Here is a 23,044-nt window from a genome sequence, read left to right as displayed (position 1 = left end):
ACTATACATTTGTAAAGTTTCATCCTTTTTCAATAGGGAGAATGTGAATTTTTCTGAATCTAGAAGGGCTAGAAGAAAATCAGAGACTTCTCTTGTCCTTCAGTGTTAACTGTTCTCATTCTTTTGGCGTGAATTATTCTATCTTCACCATAGCTTGGAATACTGATTTTGGTTAGTGGTCATGACATTAACTAATTTTTTGCAAAGCTTCTGAATGTCTTCCTCAAATCCTTTGTCTATCCACAGAATCTGCTGGTTCTGCTGTTCCTGCAATATTGATGTAAGGAAGGTTGTGATGCCATGGAGACACTATATTCCCAATCCTCCCTGGTGACTGAATCCCCTTCAGCTTTGTAAGAAAAGAAAAATCTGGATCTAAGTACCAATAATTCTCAGTATTTTTAGCAGCTTTGTATTTCTTAAATCATTGATCTTTTTCCTCTAATGGTGTGGCTAACTTGTTGATTTGGTAAATTAGGGTATGTCTATGTGTGTGTGAGATTTAGATTAAATACACTAAATGTAAATGAAGATGGTGCCTAAATTTTAAAATGTTTCTGTATAGTTGTCTTGGTCCCTCCTGTACTTTGGACTCACTGAGATACTGAAATTGTTGAATTGATTTTTGATGGTGTTTTGTTGGTTTGGGTTGGTTTGGTTGGTTGTTTTTTTTTTGTTGCTTAGTTTGTTAAAGAGCCTTAGGAGACGAGCAGTGAGTCAGCCTATGTATATATGACAGATCTTCACATCCTTAGGATGTGTTTAACTTGCATTTTCCATATTCTCCTAGTTCGTGTTTGAAACTCTTACCAACTGGCAGAGTTCTTTTTGTTTTCAGAACTATTAAGACATTAACATTGCCATAAAATAATTAAAACTTGCCAAGAGGGCAGGAACACACCATTAAAAGGGTCTAGGTGTCTCTAGTTTTATACGGTTGCAAGTAGCATGATAAGTAGATCTATGCATATAGTAATAAATAAATACTGTAATGTAACCTTTTGTGGTGAATAACCCATCAGCTGAAAACCTGGATTCTTTGGGGAGGAGTGGGTGTTTCAGTATGTTTGAGATCACATGAGTGTCTGAAGTGATTTAAAAACATTTCCTCATGAAAGAGAATAAAACGTTAATTAAAACAGCAGACTAGCAATTTTGTTGAGCATTATTCTTAGCATGGGGTTGTAAAACACAGCTATAGTTTTTTTGTTATATACTTACTCATTATTTAAAATTACTTGTCCACATTCAGTTGCCAAGCCTGTCCCAGCATTATCAAAATATGACTATTAGAATGTGAGAGCTTTCTTTTGTCCTGAGATTTGGAAATTTAAATCCTAATTAAATAAACAGCAGAATCTTTTTGCATCCTAAATTATGGTCTAGCATACTAAATGCTGTCTAAACTAATGAATTCATTAAAAATACTTAGGCAATACAAAAGAGCTGTGTGATTTCTTACTCTTTGTCTTTAGTTTGTTATGTTAGAAAGCAAGTTTACTAATGACTGGAAAGACATTTATAGAGTCCAGAACGTCTCATTAGTAGCATGCACATCCTGACTCTAAAGCTGACATGGAATCAAGTTGAAATTCTGAAAAAAATCCCTCAGGAGTTTCTTTATAATTGCTACTATACTTAATATTGGCACTGTAACAGTTCCCAACTCCATTAGTTCCTTGTCTGCTGGGTTCATCCAGCTCTTTGTATCCATACATACAACTACCTGTGAGAAAAATGGAACTGTTTTCTTATATAGGATTAGGGGACCATTGGGTTTATTAAGGAGCACTTTCTGATCAAAGGAATCTGTATGACCACTAAATCTAGTTTGTTCTTTTAAACTAGGGCCCTATGTATAGGTAAATAACTCCAACTCCGCCTTCTCAATCTGTAAGGGAAGGGGAGGAAGGGAAGTGTTGTAAGCCTGTTGCTATGGCCACGCAGCAGCAGGCTGAGCTGTTTGTGTGGCTGGAATCCTGCTGCATCAGCTGCTGCACGGTGAGTTCTTCCTTACATCTTGCTACATGATGAATGTTCTTATTAGAAACACTCTTTTGACTGCCAGTAAGATATCAGTGCTCTATTAAGGGTCCCCTCCCCCAACAGCCCACGAGGTTTCATTGCATAACCAAATTGATATGTCTCAAGTGGGATATCTAAATGCATTTGCAGTTTTCATGTGAGCATTATTCTTTTTCCAAGTCAGACTATATACTGATTTCATTTTTTCTGAACTGATCTTGGATGAAAGTGTGATGTTGTGCCAAGAAATGTAGCAGCTTCATCTTTCCTTTCTTTTTCTGACCAAATGAAATCTGGTATCCCTTAACATTTCTTAACGTGTGCAGGGCAGAGGCATTTCAAACAGTGATGAGCAAGGCTTTTAAATTAAACACTGCAAAATCCTTTGAGGGCTAAACTGCAAACACTTATGTTGAATTAAGTGAACAATTCCCTGCCCTTCCACAGTATTAGAGTTGGTGTCTTGTAGTTTCAGAAAGACACTGTTTGCTACTACAGCTATGTGCACTGAAGTGGTCCCATTCATGTAAAAAACAGATTTTCTTTAACACAAAGTCAAAAAACCTGCCAGTTGTACTGAAAGGGGGAAAAAATGATTCTGTAAGAACTGTTAATTTTTTTTATGATGTTTTCCCTGTATTGAGGCAATTCCTACATACTATGTTTCTCTTTATATATTTCCTGTCTGGTAGAATTTAATTGAATTTAGAGGATGAAGTCCAACTTAATGCATTTGGTTCCGCCAGTGAGTAGGGACAGAATAATCTCTCAATTTCCAAAGGTAAGCATTCTTTAATCCCTCTGGTCACAGTATGTAGCACCTGCCACATTGAACTATATTTCCCTTGTGCTAATGGTATTTTAATTTAATGTACAGTTGTTGTCCTCTGCTAAAACTACAGATTGTTTAAGGATTTCTTTCAAAGATGAATGTGACTTCATGTTCCCATTCATGCTGATATCTTTAATAATAATCCTAATTTCTTCCTTTTTAATTTCTTCCTTTTTAACCTTTATGGAAAGTGACTTTTACCACAGAATTGTTACCTTATAATATCCATCTTGTTATTTCAGCCAAACATTAATAATTACATGCTTAAAGAGTTCCTGCACCAAGGGGAAATAAGAATCATAGCTGATATTAAATATGCAAAAAGTCTAATTAGATCTATTTGGAGGTTTTGGTTGAAGAATTTAAGGCAATTTTAATTTTCTGTTTGTATAGTAACATTAGTCATACAGTAGATCAAATGTAGTAGGCACTGTAGACACACAGAAAGAAAATGTCGTTGGTGTCCCTGAAGAGTTTTGTATTTGAAGTATAATAGAGGAGTTAAGGACAGGGGAAGGACAAGGAATTAGCATTCTGTTTTTTCAATTGTTCAAAGGATCCTTTTAAAAAGTTAGCATTTTTTTCATGCTTGATCTCAGGCACGTATTTTGCTTTTAATTTTATGAAAACTACTACAGTATTTTAAGCAAATACAGAATAAAATGAGTTTTTCTCATTTTTAACTAATGCCTAATTAAAAACTACTAATAAAAACAGTGCTTCACGCATAAAAGAGATCTAAAAGACTTCATAGTAATAATGACTTGCTGGTGGTATGCTCCCGTCTGTGTGTGTCTTGTGTTTTTATTTATCATTTTATATATATATAAATAAATAAATTACATTTTTATATAATTAATATATTATTATATATAAAACAAAAAAATGTGTTTTACGTTACTGGGATAATTTAAGGTACTTGCTGTTGTACAGAATGATGAGCAGATGTATTTGACTTTGGAAGTTTAGCTGGTGTTTGGGTGCTGACACTCGGAAAGGTAGTCAAGTGATGGCACTGTCCAAAGGAGTTTTTACAAACCTTACTGTGGGGAAGGCTTACTGCCTTCTAACCCAGGCTGTCCCTTTTCTTATGCCACGGTATCTCTGTGCTTGACAAACTCTTTGAATTAATCTTCTTATCTATTTTTTCCTTGCTGATTTGACTTCTTGCAAAGTAGACATTGCTTAGTATATCCCAGTAGCTGTTCTCTCCTGTTTTCAGTGGTACACACCTGAGGCCTGTCTGCAGTTCAAAGAGCACTTTCATGCACAGGTCAGGACTGCTTGTCAGCAGAGCGCTGGAACAGTTGGGTAAGGTTGTAATTAACCAAGTATGCAACAAAGGAAGTATTTTGAGCTCTTTATAGCCTCCTTCCTTCATAGGCTTTTCCTCATCTTCCTCACTCCACCATGTTTCAAGGCAGCTAAGGCCGTGCACATGGCAGTTCTCTGACCTGTTTGACACTAAATGAATGAAGTGCCTCTTCTTCCTATAAGTTTCAAAGATACGTTTTCTGCTGGCATAAGTAGCGTTGAAAAAATATCAGAGCTGTTTAGCAACAAATAGTTGTTTAGCAACTTTGAACTAAACTCTTAGTTCAAAGATTAATTGACTGTTTAAAATTAGAGTTTAATTTTGCTCATGCAAGTCAGTATGGGAACCGAATTCTAGAGCAGCTATAAGGAATAGGGCAGATCTAGCCCTGCTCTATTCTCTTTTTGTGTTCCAAATGAGCAGTTAATAAATGCTTTGTGGGGATATAAACATACAGCAGTTCTAATTTGCTTGAAACACATAAGAATCTAGCTTTAGTCTTTTAGAGGTATACATGCTGAGAAGTTCTCTTAAATGTTTCCTTAAAACTGGAGGAAATTTCTGGTAAATATATGATACTGAAAAATCCAAATGAACTGGTTTATGCCCTAATAATAATATTTAAGTTGGCTGGGGTTTTTTCTACATCATCTCTCTCTCAGAACTGTTACAAGTAATGATTTAATTCCTGAAGCATGGAAGAAGGCTAAACTGTGTTAGAAATCATCACTATTCAGTTAAAATAAATAGCTGTATGTTTTAGTGATAAATGCTTCTGTGTTCCACTGTGAAGAATCTTTCATAAAGTGAAGCTTCTATGAATACTGACAATTAGTTCACTATTCTTTCAAATCTAGAGTTGATGATTACCATGAGACTTGTCATGATATCCATCATGATATCCATCTTTAAACACAACTTCTTATTCATTTCACTAGGGAGTCTTGCTAAAAAAAAACCAAACCAAAACAACAACAACAACAACAAAAGCCAAAATATGTCTCACTTAGAGACACAAGTGAGTTTATTGGTTTTTAGAAGCACAGTCACTGTCTTAGTGTCACGTAAATTTATTACAAGTTTCTGAACAATTTTGCTAGCAACATGTGCTTTAATGAATTGAGGCATTTTATCCCTCCATAACCAAGATATATATATATTTTTATTTATTTCCAGAGTAAAGCAACTTTCCAGTTCATTTATTCTGGTGACAGAGTATAGCTAAAAATCTGTACATTTTGGCTTTGTGAATAAAATTAAACCACTTTCACTGCTCTCTAGATATGGTTATTACTTGGTCATTTTTTGGAATGGGGTGGGAGGCATAGACAACTGAGTCATTTGTGCAGTAATTTTAAAGCTTGATGGGAATAACTATTACCTACCTTTTCCATTATCCCAAGTAATGGAATCTTTCTTTGTCGTTTGGAAAGATACTCTGCAAAATTCAGTAGCTAATGGCTGTATTTAAGACACTCTTGATATTCCATCAATGTGTTAAATTGTCTGATCTAGGGAGGTTTTTTTCCCCAATGTGAATTAATGGAACACATACCTCTAAACCATCACTTTTTTGCTTTTTCCTTAAGGTCCTTGATTTTATTCAGTATTTTATCAGTAACAATTAACCAGGCAGACATATGTCAGCAGCTTAGGGGCCTGTGGCCACCCAGTTAGCATTGACCAGCACACAAAATGCCTTCTTTTTTTGGAAATATTAGTTATGCAGCTTACCAGTCAAGATTTGGACTATTTAAAATAGATAACTTGGAAGCCTGATACAAACAGAAATAGTATCCAATAGAAGATTAATTCCTTTGTTTAAAAAGCCAGTCCTTGATACAAAAGAACATTAAATCTCTTAAGCCATTTTTGTAGCATGTGCATGGGAGAAGTCAATCCAAGTTTAGCTCAACAAATACATTTACACTCACTTATCCACCTGTATCTCCTAAAAGATAAACCACATTTCAATTTTAAGAATGCAGGCTGAGTCACCTAAAGCCCATCTGCTGTATTCTGTGGGGGAACCCAGAGCAAAGTGGATTATTTGCATGAAGCCAGCTTCAGATTAATATTATTCTAGATAGCCAGAAAATTTATTGGCTCTAACCATGTGGAACTTTTCTCCAGAGACAGATTCTGCAGTGGGTTCTTTTATTATCAGTGGTTCCTTGTTTCTACACTTAGGACTTGATTTGTACTATTAATGAGAAACTTGTGATTAATTTAAATTAAAAGGATGCAGATAGTCTGTGGTCTTGTGTGCAGGCTGCCAAATGTATGTACTCGTAGTGAAAGCAATTTTAATAGAAAAGAATTTATGTCCCACTGGATTATATTTAAGAAAAAAAGATGCAGAGTAAGAAATGGACTATTTCTGCTCCAGAGGGGTTGGGGATTTTTGGTGACCTTCTTTTTCTTTCTTACAATTTAAGACTCTGATCCTGCAGCCCAGTGGCGTTTAGGTAAACCGGAGTCACAGGTACATGTGCTCATCACTTACAATTTAAGGATCTAAATCAGAATGTTTAGAGAGAGAATGTTGAAATTGCTACTAAAAACATGTAATGTTTTCAAATATTTATAACAGGCTGAAAATATCCAAAGTGGTTATGGTAGGAGACCTGTATGTTGGGAAAACCAGCCTTATCAACAGGTACAGTATAGCTCAGCAAACTGTTTGATTCTGCTGTTTCTCAGGTGAATGTTATAATGTTTCCATTCCTGTCCATTCAGTATGGTACTTCATGGTTCTGTTTTGAACCATGATTTTGTTATTAAGTGAAAGACAAAACAGAGTCTACAGTATGAGACAAGCTTAATATACCAACACAGAAAGTCATGCTCTGGCACTACAATAAGTATTTGTTATATTCTGAACTGTTTTAATCCAGTCAAATATGATACAGTGTTTCCTTAAGAAATCTAGTCTAAAGGCTGGTACAATCAGCAGATCAAAAAAAATATAAATCTTTCCAGTGTCTGAGTCTTGGTTTCATGTTTTCTCATTACTTGTAGTGTTGTTCATGGAAACATTTTTAAGTCATCCTTGTGTGTGGGGGGGTACCTGTACTCATTTCTACAGCTGCAAGTCTGTAGAGGAAGCTCAGGTTTTCCCACAGGTTATAAAGTATAGACAGATAAAATGGAGAATGCCTTAAAGAATAGCTATTTGATTCTTTACTGGATATGGAAAAACAGTTCTTGTGCTTTTTGTATCTGAGTCCAGTGGACAGATCATTGAATTTCTGTAGCTTATGATCACTGTGACAACTTCCTATGTTTGTGTTTTATTATTATTATTTCTTCCACATTCTAAAGTAGATACAGAAAGTTTTTGATTTCAATGATTAATCATTTGGATCATTATTTATGACCCCAAATATATTCCCTTGTAAATAAAACTGTAAGATACTGTATCTTCCTTGACAATCCAGAGATATTTTATTCTGATTCTCATCTCATCCTGAGAGCTTACTGGGTGTATATGCTTTCTAGTTTATCCAGTACCTCCTTCTTTAAATTAGTTTCTTGGTGGTTTTATATATACTTCTGCGATATATGGCCACTCCACAGTTAGTTAATTCTTTTCTTCCTAGATAGTGTTAGTTTTGCAGTTGTTTTTAACTGGGTGTCAGTAGCATTTCATCCTCTTTTTCTTTTTTTAATTACAGATTTTGTAAAGATAATTTTGACCGAGACTACAAAGCAACCATTGGAGTGGATTTTGAAATTGAACGTTTTGAAATAATCGGAATACCATATAATCTCCAGATGTAAGTTGAAACAGTATAGTTAAGCATTGCACATAGTACAGTCTCAGCAGAGCTTGAATTGCTGCAGGCTTTAGTGGAATAATATTTTTTTTTTAAATAATAAAATTGCACAAAGAATAATGCAATCTGAAAAACAGGTTCTCTATGTGGACTTGCGGTTTTAGTAAAATTTTTACTCTTGGATTTCTCATGCCTAAAAAATGTTCTAAGTTTGTCAATGAAAATTCATCTTGGATGTCTTGTGCCATTTCAGTGGAGTTCTGCCTTTTTTACGCAAGTTTCTTGAAAGAGAAGTGGAAGCTTTTGGCACAGACTTTGTCCAGTTCTCCTGTTACACCATTGTGTCATTTGAGTTTAGCAGGCACAATGAGCACTGAACTTGACCTTACTGTGAGTTTTATCCCTGCAGCCGTTGAAATTCATGGTAAGGTGTCCAGTGATTTCAGCATCTCTTAATTAGGGACTAATTGATTTTCCCCAAATTGTAGAAAGACTGGGGTGTTTTTTATTAAAATGTGAACCTAAAAATCTTTGATTTTCAGCTCTGTTTATTAGACCAGTGGGAATACTGACCTTCTCTTGCAAGCTTTGGTTCTTTGTTACTTTGTAACAAATAACTTAGTTATTTTCAGCGGCTAGCTATATTGTTCTGTAGAGGGCGTTACTGATTCATCTGTGCTGTAGTGTGACCTACAGCAGAAATAAGATGCTTTGCTTGAAGTATTTCAGTGCATGAATCTTAAAAGCCTTTTCACTTGGGAACACATTTTTTTCTGAGGGATCATTGATATAAATAGATGGCTAGTGGGATTTACTGAAGAATACTTGGAAATCCATTTCCCACTGATTTCAGTACCATTGTGTGTTTGAAAATTCTGCCAGGTGCTATCCTTTTGGGATTTGGATCCTTCTAAAAATCTAGACTGATGCATCAGTATTTTGCAAGCTGAAGCAATAAGGTTCATGAGCTACTAGATGTCAGGTTGCATTATCTGCAGGATCTTCAGTGGCAGAGTAGAACATTTCCATATGATAAGCAATAGTGCCCCCTCTTGCTGAGAGACTTCCATAGAAGATAAATTTGCAAGTATCCGTGACTGGCAGTACTAAGCTATAACAAAAGCCCAAACCTCTGTAGTTCTGTCAGTAGCTGAGAGGACTGCATATCATGTTTGTTAATAAGAAGCACATTCTTGATTTTTCTTTAATGGTGTCATTAGTACATGGTACACTGAGCTGTAGGTCTCTAGTTTGTAGTGTATAGACAGATATCATATCTAGCAGTTGCCAGACTCTAATATGGGCAAATATATGATTTAGCTAGCACTAGCACAGAATTTTTTCAAAATTAGATTGCCCTAGAAACACATGAAAATGACATAGATGAGGAAAACATGTTTTAAGAAAAGGGTATTACCACACAGAATACAAATATTTGAATTGAGTTTCCAAATGACCAGCATTTAAAAAAAAAGAATAAAAAGATAAAACCAGAGTTCAAATGTCTTCATTAAATATTAGAACTTTACTGTATTTCTATCAGTAGTTAATGAATAACATGTTCCAGATGGTAACAACTTCTCTGGTATCACATTCTTCTCCAACTTGTACCAGTCTGCTGCTTCATTAGTGTGTTTACTCAGGTTACACTGGCTTTCATTAACCTGACATTTCTTTTTTTTTTTTCTTCCCCCCCCTTGCACAGATGGGACACAGCAGGTCAGGAAAAGTTCAAGTGCATTGCATCTGCTTACTACCGAGGAGCAGAGGGTGAGAACAATATTAATTTGATCCTGGCTGTGACAGGAGCTTGTACTTTATATGGAAACATGTATGCATATGTGCTCCATGGAAAGGTACCTGTAGACACAGTGTGGTAGAACGGATTGTCATTACTGGAGAGAATAAGGGACTAAAATGATCATGAATTGGTATGTTATCACACCTGCAAATTCTGAATGTTCTGATAATAGTGGTAAAAATTGGCACTTCTGTCTAGGGGGAAAAGAGTTTGGGTAAGATTATTGCTGAAATTAGAAGTGTATACGTCTGGTGTTCCACAGGGTAAGAGACAATTTCTGCAGTAATTGGTCACAAAATAAAAGGAGTAATAGAGCTATAGACTGCAGACTACAGGTAAAGACTAAATTAGGTTGAAGACTGAGAACTCCAGTCTTACTGGGTGCTGGAAGACTACGCATTTGCTTATTCTTTTCCCTTCTCCATCTCATCTGTCTTAAATCTGCTCTTGCTCTTTATATGTAAGCATTCTCTCTGTTCAACAAGGTAAGTTGGAGAGACTTCTGATACACTTTTTAATTACTTTTTTTCTGTTCTTGTCTTTTGTTGCAGTTATAATAACGGTGTTTGATCTGGCTGATATCCAGACTTTGGATCACACCAAGTAAGTTTCTGTATTTTGGCTTAGCCTTTACAGCTTTTACAGCAGGTTTAATTCCCATGGATAGCCTGTAGCTGCTGAGAACTTGATGGATCGTGAGTGTATCTTCTGTTGAGCTAAGAAATGAAGAATGACTGTCACTTCTTTGGATTACATAGAGTGGGATTTTTCTGAAGAAAATGCAGAGTGTAAATTTGAAATACTTACCCTTGACTTCCTTTATAATCAGTGGAGAGAAAAAGGTGCTTCAGTAAGAACTTGATCCTTCCACAACTAGATGTGCAGGAAGAGATGAAGTGCACCCCAAAAGCATCCTTTTTTTTCCCCCTCTCCATTTCCTCTAAACAGAATAACAGGCTGGCACCTGATGTGGATGGTGAGATTGAGATGCATCTTGTGCATAATGTCTCAAAAGCCTCTCATTTTCTAGATGTGCTGCTAGCCTGGAATTGTTTTCTTTCTCTAATTTCTGTGATGATTCTGTTGGGAGATAAGCTGTCAAAGAGAGGAGAGAAAATTAAAACCTCAGAGTATGCATAGTATAGCTAAACTTACTGGTTCAGATACATGTGATGTTTTGGTTACAACAGCACGCTAATTGCTATGAGTAAACTTGATCTGCTTTTAGCACAGCCTGAAAAAACCCTACATGAATCTATGATCCACATTGTTGTTGCCAGCTCAAAGTATATGTATTCCTAACATACTGTTGTGACTGTAATGCAGGTACATGTTTTTTTACAATGTATACTGTCTTATTGCAATGTGTATTAGACTGCTGCTGTGGTACTTAGCTCATTTGCATAGGACTTTGTAAAATAATATATATATTAGTGTCTTTGCTTGGCTGGAAATAATTGAAGCCTATGAACCTGATCTCCCACACACATACACACTCCCTTCCCTCCTTGACGTGTTGGATGACTCAAAAGGAACTTGATTGCCAGAGTAACAAAAATACAAAAGCTTATAAGACAAGAATCATGCAGCCTTCACAGGGAGCTGTTTTATAATGCTGACTATATTATTTCACTCTTCTTTGTTCCTGTTTGTGTCTAATCTGCTATGTTGTTCATGTCTTTTCCTCTGCTTCTTGTTTTCTTATTCCTTATCTCAATCAAAACTTTGCCCCCTCCCTTACAAGGAAAAATACCCTCTCTGGGTGGTAAAGTCATTGTTGAATTTGCACTCTACAGTGGGTATGTTTGAACTTTTCATTAGTGGAAGGCATGTATTCAGAGGAGTTGGAATAACTCCTGGGGGTTTTCTGCCTAGAAGAAAAGGCTTTTGATATCTTCACATAAGGTTATCCTCTCACTTTTCATGTGACCCTGTTATCTGTCACTTTCTCCTATATCCCTCACTCCCTCTGACTGATTTTATGATTTCTTTTTTTTTATTTCAGACAGTGGCTAGAAGATGCATTGAAGGAGAATGAGCCAGATTCCAGCTTCATCTTTCTAGTTGGAACAAAAAAAGATTTGGTGGTAAGCAAACTGTATGCAGATAAGGAAATCAGATTTCCCCTAGTTCCTCCAGTGATCTCCCTTAAAAGTTGTACACAGTGTTGAGATGAAGACCTTGAGGGAAAAACCTGAACAGAGAGATCATTAGAGGTCTATAGAACAGCACACTTGGAACCAATTTAAGAAGTTGCTTTCTGGAAAAAATGGGTAGTTAGTGAAATCTCTGTGTCTCCATTCCTTGCATGACATTTTTCAATCGCATACAAACAACTGAGAAGTGAGAGAGGGTGCACAAAAGAATGGAGTACTTAATGATCTTGAAGTTTTTCTTGGGTTTTGGGTTTTTTTTAGGGACAGTGTGTTCATTATTCAGGAACAGGGAACAATTCTTACTTAACTGAATATGACACAATTTTCGGAAGAACGGGATATAATGCACTCAACCTATACCACTCTGAGTCTTGTGTTTGTCTTTCTGTAGCTGTCAATACTTAATTCTTGAAAATTTCAAAACAAACTTGCTTCTTGTGATGCTTAGTTGATTCTCTTTTTTTATTTCCCACCCCTCCTGGCTGCCACAGTATCAGTTATGCAGCTTGTTTCTTACCCTTCACTGAAAAAAAGTCCCAGAAAACTGCATGTCTGTCAGTTTTTTTCTAGTACTTTGTGTTGCATATGCTGCTTTTTCTGAGTTGCAGTAAAAGCTAAATGGGCCAGACATATAAGGATGCAGATCTGAAGTGTTGCAGCTTTTCTGCTGAGAATGATGGAGTGACAAGAATTTAAAGACCAGTAACTGGACTGTTGTCTTTATAGCTCCCTACAACATTATATAGTTACATGCAACGGTCACACTTGTTAACACTTTTTTTTTTTATTTGTTTCAATGCTGTGGGAGGTGAATGGAGACTTCCATTTTAAAAGCAGTACAAAGTACTTGAATATTCTTGCAATTGTATCTGATTGCAAAAGTTCTAAGGCAAGGTCAGAAAGGCCACTGTGATAACTGGAAGCATCACAGTATAGGTGCTAGCAGTACCTTTATGTTATTACCAGCCCAGATACATGTCTTATGTTAAAGTTATGCCACGTTTTTTATTCAGTCAGATGCTGTGTGTGAAAGGACAGAGCTAGATGCCATCCGCTTTGCCAATGAGATGCAGGCAGAATACTGGTCGGTTTCAGCCAAAACAGGTAAGTTACTGCAAAGGATGTAAAAATAGCATAACTACAAAGGCTTATGTTAAGGTGGAAGGAAGTTAAGGTTCCTGGTCCCACCATTCCCATACAGATTTTTCTGTTGTTCTTGCATTTTGTTGCTATTGGAAACTTCAGGCTTATTAATGATTGATTTTATTTGAGCATTTGTATGTGTGCTTGCACTGTCATGTTTACTGAAAGGAGTACTTGAGCTGCTGTGCAATGTCTAAGCATGTTTAATTCATAGGTAGTTACATAACTACACATGTGCACTGCTACTCAACATTAGCAATGAAGAAAAGATTATAGCACCAACTGAATTCTCTGTGTTGCTGACTAAAACTAGGAGTACGGTACAGGATACAGTATTCCAGACTAAGAAAATGAGAAATTATCTCTGCAATGATCAGAATGGAGGACAGATTGCTGGAGAGGCCTGTTCTGTCCCAGTATTGAGGAATGATCTATTCATAGATGTGCTTGTTATGCTTGATCATGTGTTGATGTGCAGTTGTAAAACCACATAATTTCTGTCCTGTTTCCTAGGGGAAAATGTCAAAGAGTTCTTCTCCCGAGTTGCTGCCTTGGCCTTTGAACAGTCCATGATAAAGGAGCTGGAGAAAACTGCTGGGCACATGACCCAGATTGGGGCAGGGGACTTCATCGGTATGTTAAGTTTTGCGTTTTTTGTGTATTTTCCTTGTTTACAGTCTGAACAACTGGGGAGGCTTTTCAAGCATTAAAAGCCCATTTCGAACAGCTGCAAGCATATTCATGTCATCATCTACCGGAGTTCTAGCATATAGGGGTGACTAGGGCTGCATTTTGCTTTTGTTACCCTTGTATTGGATGGTATAATTTCTTGTGAATTGATTTTAGAACTTCTTTGTTTCTACAGAACTGGAAAAGACAACGATGGAAATCTCAGAAGGCAATGCTCAAGTCAGCCTGAACTGCTGCTAACTGTCGACTGTTTCTGCAAGCACCATGCTTCTCTGTAGTCCAGCACAGAGTGCCTGCAACAACGGTGGTTCTCAAACCAGAAATAGAAAGTTTTCTTTTTGGAAACGAGGGAGGAAAAACTTATCCAAACTTTCTTTCTGAGAGTTCTCTCGCTACTGCAGGCTCTCTCATGCAGGATGGTACAATTGTTACGTAAGTCTTTCACTGTGTGGTGGAAACATAACATCCTTGTCTTCATGCAAGAAGACATTGCCAGTGCCATGTGCTCAGCTGTCTGCCAGAAACACTTGTAGTCAAAAGTATAACATTTGTAATTTTAGTATGTTGTTCTTTGATAATTCTCTAGAAATCTTAAATAACAAAGTTGTGTTTTCATGGGGCCAGAAAACAAATGGCAGTTCAGAATGAAGGGTGCTATCCTTATGTTTTTGCTTTTTAAGATCGTAGTAATAAAATAACTCTGACTTACTTTTATGCATTCCAAATACTTTAAAATTGTTCCAAAATAAATCTTTTTAAATAACAGGTATGGAAGTACACAAATGCAGACTGCATAGTTTCCACTGTGGTTTCTCCATCCAGGAAAAAAATCTGTGTTATTTCTATTTTTCCACTTGAGAATCAAAGCCCAGTGTTTAAATATTTCCAAGCCTAGGAGAAGTCTAGGTAGGAACTTTGTTGGTTTATCCCAGCTGTCTAATATTTTGAAAATGTTACCAGATAAGAATGCTATTCTTTTCTACTCTATTGAGTAAGAAAGAGTGGCTACATAGGTGTGTGGCATGGAATATATTAAATATAGTATTTTTACCTTCCAGAGAGGATGGGGAATCCTTCTCTGGTTTGATCTTCATGAATATTGTCTACATTGCAGTTCTACTTTGTTGCTAAGAGTAATGACTTCTTAATTTTTTTCTAACTTTTGTTTGTTTGTTTGTAGTAATGTAACGTGATTCTGGAACCATACACATTCTCAGTCATGAACTTGCTCATCCCTATCTGTGGTAGGAACTCTGAGCTGGTAAGATTAGATTTGATGCTGCTGCTAAATTCAGTCACTCTATCTGCTTTTACTGGATAAGTAAAAAATTTGATCACTAGGTGCTGGGAGCAATTTGCTCTGCTACTTAATAAAAGCTGTAATGGTAGAGAAATGGTTTTGCCATTTGGTGAAAAGACTTGCAAGTGTGTGTGGATTTAGAGGGATGGGAATAGATGGAGTTCTCCAAAGTAGACACATCCATGCTAAGCCCTAAGGTACTTGTATGAAGATGTCATTACTGAATGCTTACAGTAGAACCTGCTCTTTGGACATGCTGCTGTGACTTGGTGTGCTGGCTGGATCAAAAAACTATTGCCCTAGTTTTGCCTTTTCAAAAACCCTTTGACATAACCTTGTGCATTTAGTTCTTTAGAAATTACAATCATTGTTTAGTGGGGAGAGATTAGCTCTGGGTACCACTGAATTTCATCAAAGTAAAGCAGCTTTACAGTGCTCTTCTGCCCTTTGGGCAACAATGACTGATGCCAGAAGATATTCCTGTTATAAGTCATTCCTGCTGAAAAATGACATTGCAAGAAATTGCTGTAAAAAGTATTTGGTCAGTATTTGTGAAATTGTATTACTGTGATTGAATATGATAATTAGGTTTAAACTGAAAAAGTACAAAAGAAGTGAAATACACTCATTTTATTTCCCTCTAATTTTTCCAGTATTTCACTGAATTTTAACGTTCAGTTCTGAGTATCTAGTTAGTGATATTTCTCTAAAGATAAATCAGTGCTGTACATCTTTTGCTTGCATGAAACTGTACAAATTTATGGTCCTTCAAAATTACTGTAAGCACTGAAATGAAAGAATTAACAAAGGAATCAGTGGGACAACAGAAAGAATGCTTCTCTAGAAATCTGTCAGCAGCTTATAACTCCATACTTCTAAGATTCAAATCCAGCATTAGATGCTATGGTGGCATAAAAAAAAAAAAAAAAAGTGGTACATCTTCCATAATGCTTTAAATTTCACACTGCAGCTATTTTAAATGGAGAAAGAAAACCTATGGACAGTTATAAGTTACAGTTTCTTAAGATGTTAATTCAGTCATTACAGAAACAACAGCATCTGGAAAACTGATTATATCAGGACCTTTCAGATTTGAGCTGCTGAGAAAATAAAGATATTTAATAAATCTGTGCATCAAACTGAAAATACTCGAGACTGCCATTTTTCCCCCAGATTGGACAAAAGATGATTTAAACATCCTTCTTATTACTTGTATTTTCTTATGACGTAAATTAGAGCAGCTTCATGAAATATGATGAATAGAGTTCTAGGAACTCAGTGTCTTTTTTTTTATTATTGGACAATCTTCACTTTGGCAATTGTGCTAATTCTGTTGGCAAAGACGCAAATGTAGCATTTGGTGGAAAGAATGAGTATGTGTGGGTATGCAAGGAGTTATTTGTCCAAATATGTAATATTTGGACCTTATGATGGTCTATGTATTTGTTCATCTCCCAAATCTGTGTCACAAGAATGACGAATATATGCTCCGCTTGTACCACGTGCTGCACTGAGTGGGCAGCATAGCCACGGTCTTCGCGTTTACTGGGTCTGAATGAGTGGAAAAGATGTTTCACTCTGCTGCAGCAAATTATGTTGTCTAGGCTAGGTGCTGGGGTTCAGTGCAGATGTGTTAGTGTTTACAGCTGCAAAATGACTCAGCAACATGTTCTGCGGGGAAAACCAAACCAAACTGGGAATCCTGATCTCTTCTTATATTTGTTATCTCCTAAGTGTTTCTTTCATTGCTGAGCTCAATTACCGTACAAAATCACAGAGATGCAATCTCTTCAACAATGCAATCATGTCTGGAAAATGAAAAGCTGGGATGGTTTGTTTTTTCTAGTGGTTCAGTGCATTGCTTGATGTCATTACTGGTTTGTATCTTCTGGAGCTCCAAAATCTTCACTTAATGCAATACTGTGTCAGTCATTGACTATCCCTTGACAGTGATCTGACTCCATCTAGTCAATGATGGATGCTTTAAGACTGTTTTTTTTGGGGGGGGTTGGGGTTTGGTTTTGCTTTTTTTATATTTATTATTTGGTTGGTTGGTTTTGGGGTGTGTTTTTTAGCCCCACTGAGGCTTTCCCTGCAAAGAACTCAGTATTAATAATTGGTCGTCTAAAATGAATCTTGGTTCATGTTGCAAATAATGAATTGCTTAGGAAAGCACAAAGGAAACTAGCTTTGGAAAAACAAATATAAATTTTCGAATTCTTGAATGTTTTTATCTGTTCTGTGTTTTATCTATGCATGTTAATCCATTCTATCAGCGACTTGATTGGCTTTAAAGAAGTGTTAATGTTGTGGAAAACAGTGTTGGAACAACTGTAGTGATTCTAACCATAGGTAGGCTAAACCACAATTTTTATACCAGTTGAAGTCCTCACAGTGATCATGGCAACATTTGCAGTGCCAGCTTCCTTCTGGAATTTGCAGCTGAGAAACTGGAGAAGTAAAATTTGGAGACAGTCTGAAGCAAAGTTAAAAAGCAATTGTAAAAATTTCCCAGAAGTACTAATGTTATGCTGTTTCTTGTCTTAATAAGTAGAAGCTAATGTGTTAATGAGTTCCTGTTTAAATAAGTATGCATATCTGTTTGAGCAAAACAACAGGTAATAGATCAAAAGCAATTTTAAAAAAGTCACCTGACAGGCAGTTCATTTCTTACTACAAAAGCCTTTCCTTTTAACTTGTAATGATGTTGTTTCTGCCTTTAGAGTGATTATTTGAGACTTGGGTTATTATTATTTATATTCTTGCAGGTCGCATGATTCAGATCTTTCTGAATGCTGTTGGTTCCCAGCTCAGGCTTGTCTTGTTGTGGGACAACTGGAGTCCATTCTTCATGGTTCACTCTGTCCCCCTGTGTTTTTTCAGGTTTTCATCAATAGTTAGAGGTTATTGTAGGGTGTACAATGTAACACACTGCAAGTGAATGCTATACACTCTATCACATCTGAGCATGCCAGTTAAAATGAAGTGTTTGGCAAGTTCAAGTTATAGCAGAATCTGCATTTGGTAGTGGAGATGCTTGACCAGTTCCTTGTATCTTTGGCCAGAAGGTTGTTCTCATAGCGAGAAATTGCCATTCTCTGAATTCTAAGGAGAGTTCCCATTTTGGGGGGTTCATAGCATGGTTTAGACTGGATGGGACCACTTGAGATTTACCAGCCTTCTCAAACTCGGTATACCAGAGTTTTGTGCTACAAAAATAGTGTCTTAGTTTCAGCCACAAATTAATCAGAAATAACGGTTTATTTTTCTTTAAAAAGGCTCAGCATATGTCCTACCGCTTTTTTTTTTTCTTTTTTGTTTTCCCCTCCCTCCCTTACAAAGTCTCCGAACCTGCCCGCTCCCGCCGAAGCCGCGGTTCCCGAGTGGGCGCTGAGGCGCTTTTCAAGCTGAGCCGAGAGTGGGTGCTGGCCCCGCCAGGGGGCGCTGCGCGGTCACGCCACGGCGGCGCGCTGGGCGGGCTCGCAGGGTTTAGCCTTCCCATCACAGGATTCTCGTTCTCAAATCACAGATAGGTGTCTGCCACCATAGCCTTCATGAAATTTTGTATCCTATTAAAACCATACTCCGCTGAACGCATAAAGCATCAGCAGAAATTCAGAGATCCCTTAAGTTCCCACTGGAATTTCTGATGTAGTTCCTCACTAGATGAAGAGGGTGCAGTTGTTGAATAGTATTATTCACGGGAAGCGTGCATACAGAGATCCCTCATCTGACCTATCAGAATTCTTCCTCCCTCCAGAAAGGGCACAAATGTCAGAAAAGTGAACCCTTTGTCAAACTCTAGACACAAAAAATCAGAACTGTGAAACTTGAGTTAAAAGTAACAGATGAATTCAGAACATATCCCTGTGATGTAATATACCTGTCATTATTATAACCATGCCAGTATAGTCTTAAACTTCCTATTAACTAGAAATACATTGCATGTCAGAATTTTATTGTTCAAACTGGCACTAAGGCAAACAAATAGCCAACTGAATCAGTGGCAAAAAGCCAATTTATTTTATCTCTGTGAAAGACTGAGATTACTTGAAAGATTTATAGAGGTATTTATTAAACATATAGATTTTATTATGATTTCGATCATAATCTGTTTTCCATACAGGTCAGCCAATGCCTGTTACGTGTTAAAAGATGAGGAAACAAGTGCAGGAAAAGAGGTTAAACCCAGGAAACAAAACCCAAGAGGAATGAACTATGTAAAACTGAATACAAGATTAGTCGTTTATTATATGTCTCAAAATACCCAAAAATATTTCATTTGGCATATAAAAAAGCAAGAAGTGAAAGAAATGTTTAATGGATTATGAAACACTACATATCTCAAAGGTAAGAGAGCTACTCCCCTGAACTTGTGCGTTTTGTTTTTATGGGATTTTATTAGTTCTTGTTGGGGCTATATCCCACCCTCTTTTCTAGTAATGTGCCAGAAAAGATATACTCACCGCAGACATGAAAGGAACAGGTTTATAGGGAATATGAGGTGTATGTATCTCACTTTTTTCCTATCATCCAAGCAGGCACAATGGAAGTTCAGATGTATTTGTTACCACTTTTTCAGAGGTTGAATTAGCACATGGAAAGGATACAGGGCTTAAACAAGGTCACATACTGTGATTTCAGAAGGAGCAATACTCAGCAGCCAGACTTTAACATTTAAATCGTTTGCCACCCTTCACTCAGAGCTGGGGCGTGGGACTGTCAGTTATTGTGGCTAGGATAATATACAGGACAAAAGTGAGACTTATGCCTGAACAAAGCAGCCTTTAGTGTTGGTATCACCGTGATTTCAGAGAAGCAGTTGCCCATCTCAGAAATCCAGCTTTTCACTTACGGCAAGGAAGGGAGGACTGAGTGAATGACAAGCCTGCTGCTAAACAGCACTTATTAGTGGGGGAGAAACATGACCTTTGAAGGTGAGCTGCATCGGTGCCTGGGGGGAGAGCGTTGCTGTGAGAGAGTACAGAGCCGTGCTGGCGTTTATACATAACGTATGAGGGCGTGGATGCCCGGACGAGCATGGATACCTCCCTGTGCACACAGGGACGTGTGTACGACGCGTTCTTGCCCAGGCTTAGGTGTAATCACGTCTGTCTGTGGTGCCGTCCAGGCCTGTGGCTGCAGGCGTGAGCAGACGCGAACGTACCGGGGTTCGTTTGCGGGGCTCGGCCTTTGTCCGTCCGACAGCCGGCCCCCAGCGCGCCGCGGGGCAGGGCGCCGGGCCAGGCCTCCGCGGGCTTCGGCGGGCACGGCCGCCCGCCGCCGGCCCGGGCTGCCCCTTTAAGAGGCCCCAGCGCCGTGTCAATAGCTGCGCCGGGCTCCTTCCCTCTCCTCCCCTTCCGCAGCGCTGCGATTCGGGGCGCCGCCGCCAGAGCCGGGCCGCGCGATGGGCAGCCGCGGGCAGCCGCTGCCGCGCCGCCAGCCGCCGCGCCGAGGGGGCTCCCGCGGGGCCGCGGGGGGCTCGGGCACCGAGGGGTAGCGGCGGAGCTCGCCGCGGGACGCGCCGCCGCCTCGCTGCTCTGCGCGGAGGCTCCGGAGAGCGTGTGCGCCCGGAGGACAGCACAATAGCCGGGAGGAGGAGACAGGGAAAGGGGCAGGGGAAAGGAGGAGAGAGAAAGAGAAAGCATAACACGGGGGCTGGCGAGGGGAGGACGGAGCGGAGGACTCCTGAGCGTGGCTGCGCTGAGGACCGTGCCCAGGACGGCGGCGGCTGGAGGTGGGTGGGTGGGGGGCGATATTTACCTTCCTTCCCCCGCCCCGAGCCTGCTCCTTTGTCCACCCACTTTGAAGTGCTCTGGGATCGCCGGGGTTGGGAGCATTGTTGTTCGCTAGCAAAGGATCAGTCATGCCGGGGAGAGAGTAGCAAGCGTACGGGGGGCTGGGGCCAGCAAAAGCTGGAGGAGAGGCTGCTCCCGAGGATTGCTGTTTGCCTCCCAGTTTCCCTGCATGGACCGTGAAAGAGACGCATTGAGTTGACCCTGCCGGAGCTGTTTCTGCTTCTACATGTGAGATCCGGTTGGTTTATTCTCTCCACCTATCTCTCTCCAGCCTCCTTCCCCTATTCTCCACTTACTTCTGTATGCAAAATGGTGGACCCTGTGGGGTTTGTGGAGGCTTGGAAAGCACAATTTGCAGACTCTGAGCCTCCTAAAATGGAGCTGAAATCTGTGGGAGACATTGAACAGGAGCTGGAGATGTGCAAAGCATCTATCCGGAGACTGGAGATGGAGGTCAACAAGGAGAGGTTCCGCATGATTTACCTGCAGACTCTTCTGGCAAAGGAGAAAAAAAGCTATGATAGACAGAGATGGGGTTTTAAACGTGTTTCTCAGTTGCCTGAAGGGGGTGCAGAGCAGCAGATCCAGGACCCGCATCATCAGCAGTCTGCTGACCAAGACGAATATGAAAAAAGCAAGTCACACCATGGGGAGGAAAAGTTCAAACCCAGAATACCCTCTCTGCGGAAACTGTCTACCCAGAGTGATGGGTCAGACCTGTCACCTTTGGACAGCCCCCATCATGGAGAGGGAGAGCAGGACAGGTGTAAGTACTATGGTGAAGAGAAACTGAAGAGAGTTGTAGAAGATACGGAGAATCGCTGTGATACAGATAGCTCTCCTTCAAAACACAGATCGGCTTCCACGCGCAGGCTAGTGGGATCTGCTGAGAAGGAGGGATCGTTTGAACCTGTTTCTAAGGAGAGAGGGAACAGCACCAGTGTGGCAGCCCTAAGGTCCAATTTTGAGAGGATTAAAAAGGTTAATTCACATTCTTCTGGAGATAACAAGGATGTTGTTGAAAAGCCCTTTTATGTAAACATGGAGTATCATCATGAGAAGGGTCTGGTAAAGGTCAACGATAAAGATGTTTCTGATAAAATAAGCTCCCTTGGTAGCCAAGCCATGCAAATGGAACGTAAAAAGTCTTTGCACTCCCTGCCTTCTAACATGGTACCCAGCTTCAGTGAGTTCCAGAGGCCTGCTTACAGGGGAAGGTCCTCGGAGAGCAGCTTTGGCTATGATGGAGAATATGAGGATGCTGAACTGAACCCTAGGTTTCTCAAAGATAATCTGATTAATGCAAATGGCAGCAACCGCTCACCTTGGCAGCCCATGGACTTTCAACCCTATCAGAGTATCTATGTTGGTGGAATGATGGGGGAAGGAGAAGGGAAAGGACCTATTCTGCGAAATCAGGGCACAACTGACCAGGAAAAACATCTCACGTGGCCCAGGAGATCTTACTCCCCCAGGAGTTTTGAAGATATTGGAGGAGGATATACTCCCGATTGTAGCTCTAATGAGAACCTTACCTCCAGTGAGGAAGACTTCTCCTCAGGGCAGTCCAGCCATGTCTCCCCCAGCCCCACCACTTACCGCATGTATCGGGATAAGAGCCGTTCTCCTTCCCAGAACTCTCAGCAGTCCTTTGACAGTAGCAGTCCACCAACCCCCCAGTCTCAAAAACGGCACAGGCAGCAGCAGGTCATTGTGTCTGAGGCTACTATTGTGGGTGTACGAAAAACAGGACAGATCTGGCCAAGTGATGGAGATTTGCCTTCTGGGAGATGTCATCAGGACAGCTGCTTCCATGGGGATACAGGTGTGTACCAGCTTTTTGTGTAGTCTTTTAAATGTATGGAGCAGGAAATGGCATTGTGGACATGAATGGGAGAGGTTTTCCAAGTGACCCTGGGTGAATCGCTCAAAAGGGGCAACTGTTTCGTGTGGGAAGTCTGCGTTTATTTTGTAGTTGTCCTATTTTAGGAAGGTCCTGCTGAAGTATACATAAGACTGCATGTTAGGAATACAGATTGGTTTCCCAGAAGGGTTGATTCAGGCTTCTCTCGAGAGGCTCAGTGGAGTCCCATATTAATCAGTTCTTAAAGTTTCAATGTGAACACCTAGGTAAAAAAGGGCCAGAACTGTTCAGTATTCACCACCAGTTCATTCCCTCGCTTGTATTCTTGCATTGAGTAGTTA

General features: G+C 39.3%; 2 protein-coding genes across 2 annotated transcripts in view; both read left to right on the top strand.

The window, feature by feature from the left end:
* The first annotated feature begins 1,911 nt into the window (after positions 1–1,911).
* RAB36 (RAB36, member RAS oncogene family) lies at positions 1,912–15,670 on the top strand. Its single transcript, XM_040582406.1, has 11 exons — positions 1,912–2,001; positions 2,718–2,806; positions 4,080–4,168; positions 6,766–6,831; positions 7,850–7,951; positions 9,657–9,721; positions 10,304–10,355; positions 11,758–11,839; positions 12,922–13,012; positions 13,565–13,684; positions 13,917–15,670. Exons 2-11 carry the CDS (start codon positions 2,738–2,740, stop codon positions 13,979–13,981), a joined length of 801 nt encoding a protein of 266 aa, XP_040438340.1. The 5' UTR covers positions 1,912–2,001; positions 2,718–2,737; the 3' UTR covers positions 13,982–15,670.
* Positions 15,671–20,474: 4,804 nt separating this feature from the next.
* The window catches only part of BCR (BCR activator of RhoGEF and GTPase), a 104,769-nt gene continuing 102,199 nt past the window's right edge, over positions 20,475–23,044 (top strand). Inside the window, exon 1 of the mRNA XM_040604544.1 lies at positions 20,475–22,664. Coding sequence (XP_040460478.1) covers positions 21,149–22,664 — 1,516 coding nt within the window. The 5' untranslated portion in view covers positions 20,475–21,148. The remainder of the gene's footprint in view (positions 22,665–23,044) is intronic.

The sequence above is a fragment of the Falco naumanni genome, chromosome 1 (genome assembly GCF_017639655.2).
Source record: "Falco naumanni isolate bFalNau1 chromosome 1, bFalNau1.pat, whole genome shotgun sequence".
Lineage (NCBI taxonomy): Eukaryota > Metazoa > Chordata > Aves > Falconiformes > Falconidae > Falco > Falco naumanni.
The sequence above is the reverse complement of the archived record's forward strand: the minus strand, read 5'-3'. Positions and strand labels throughout refer to the sequence as shown.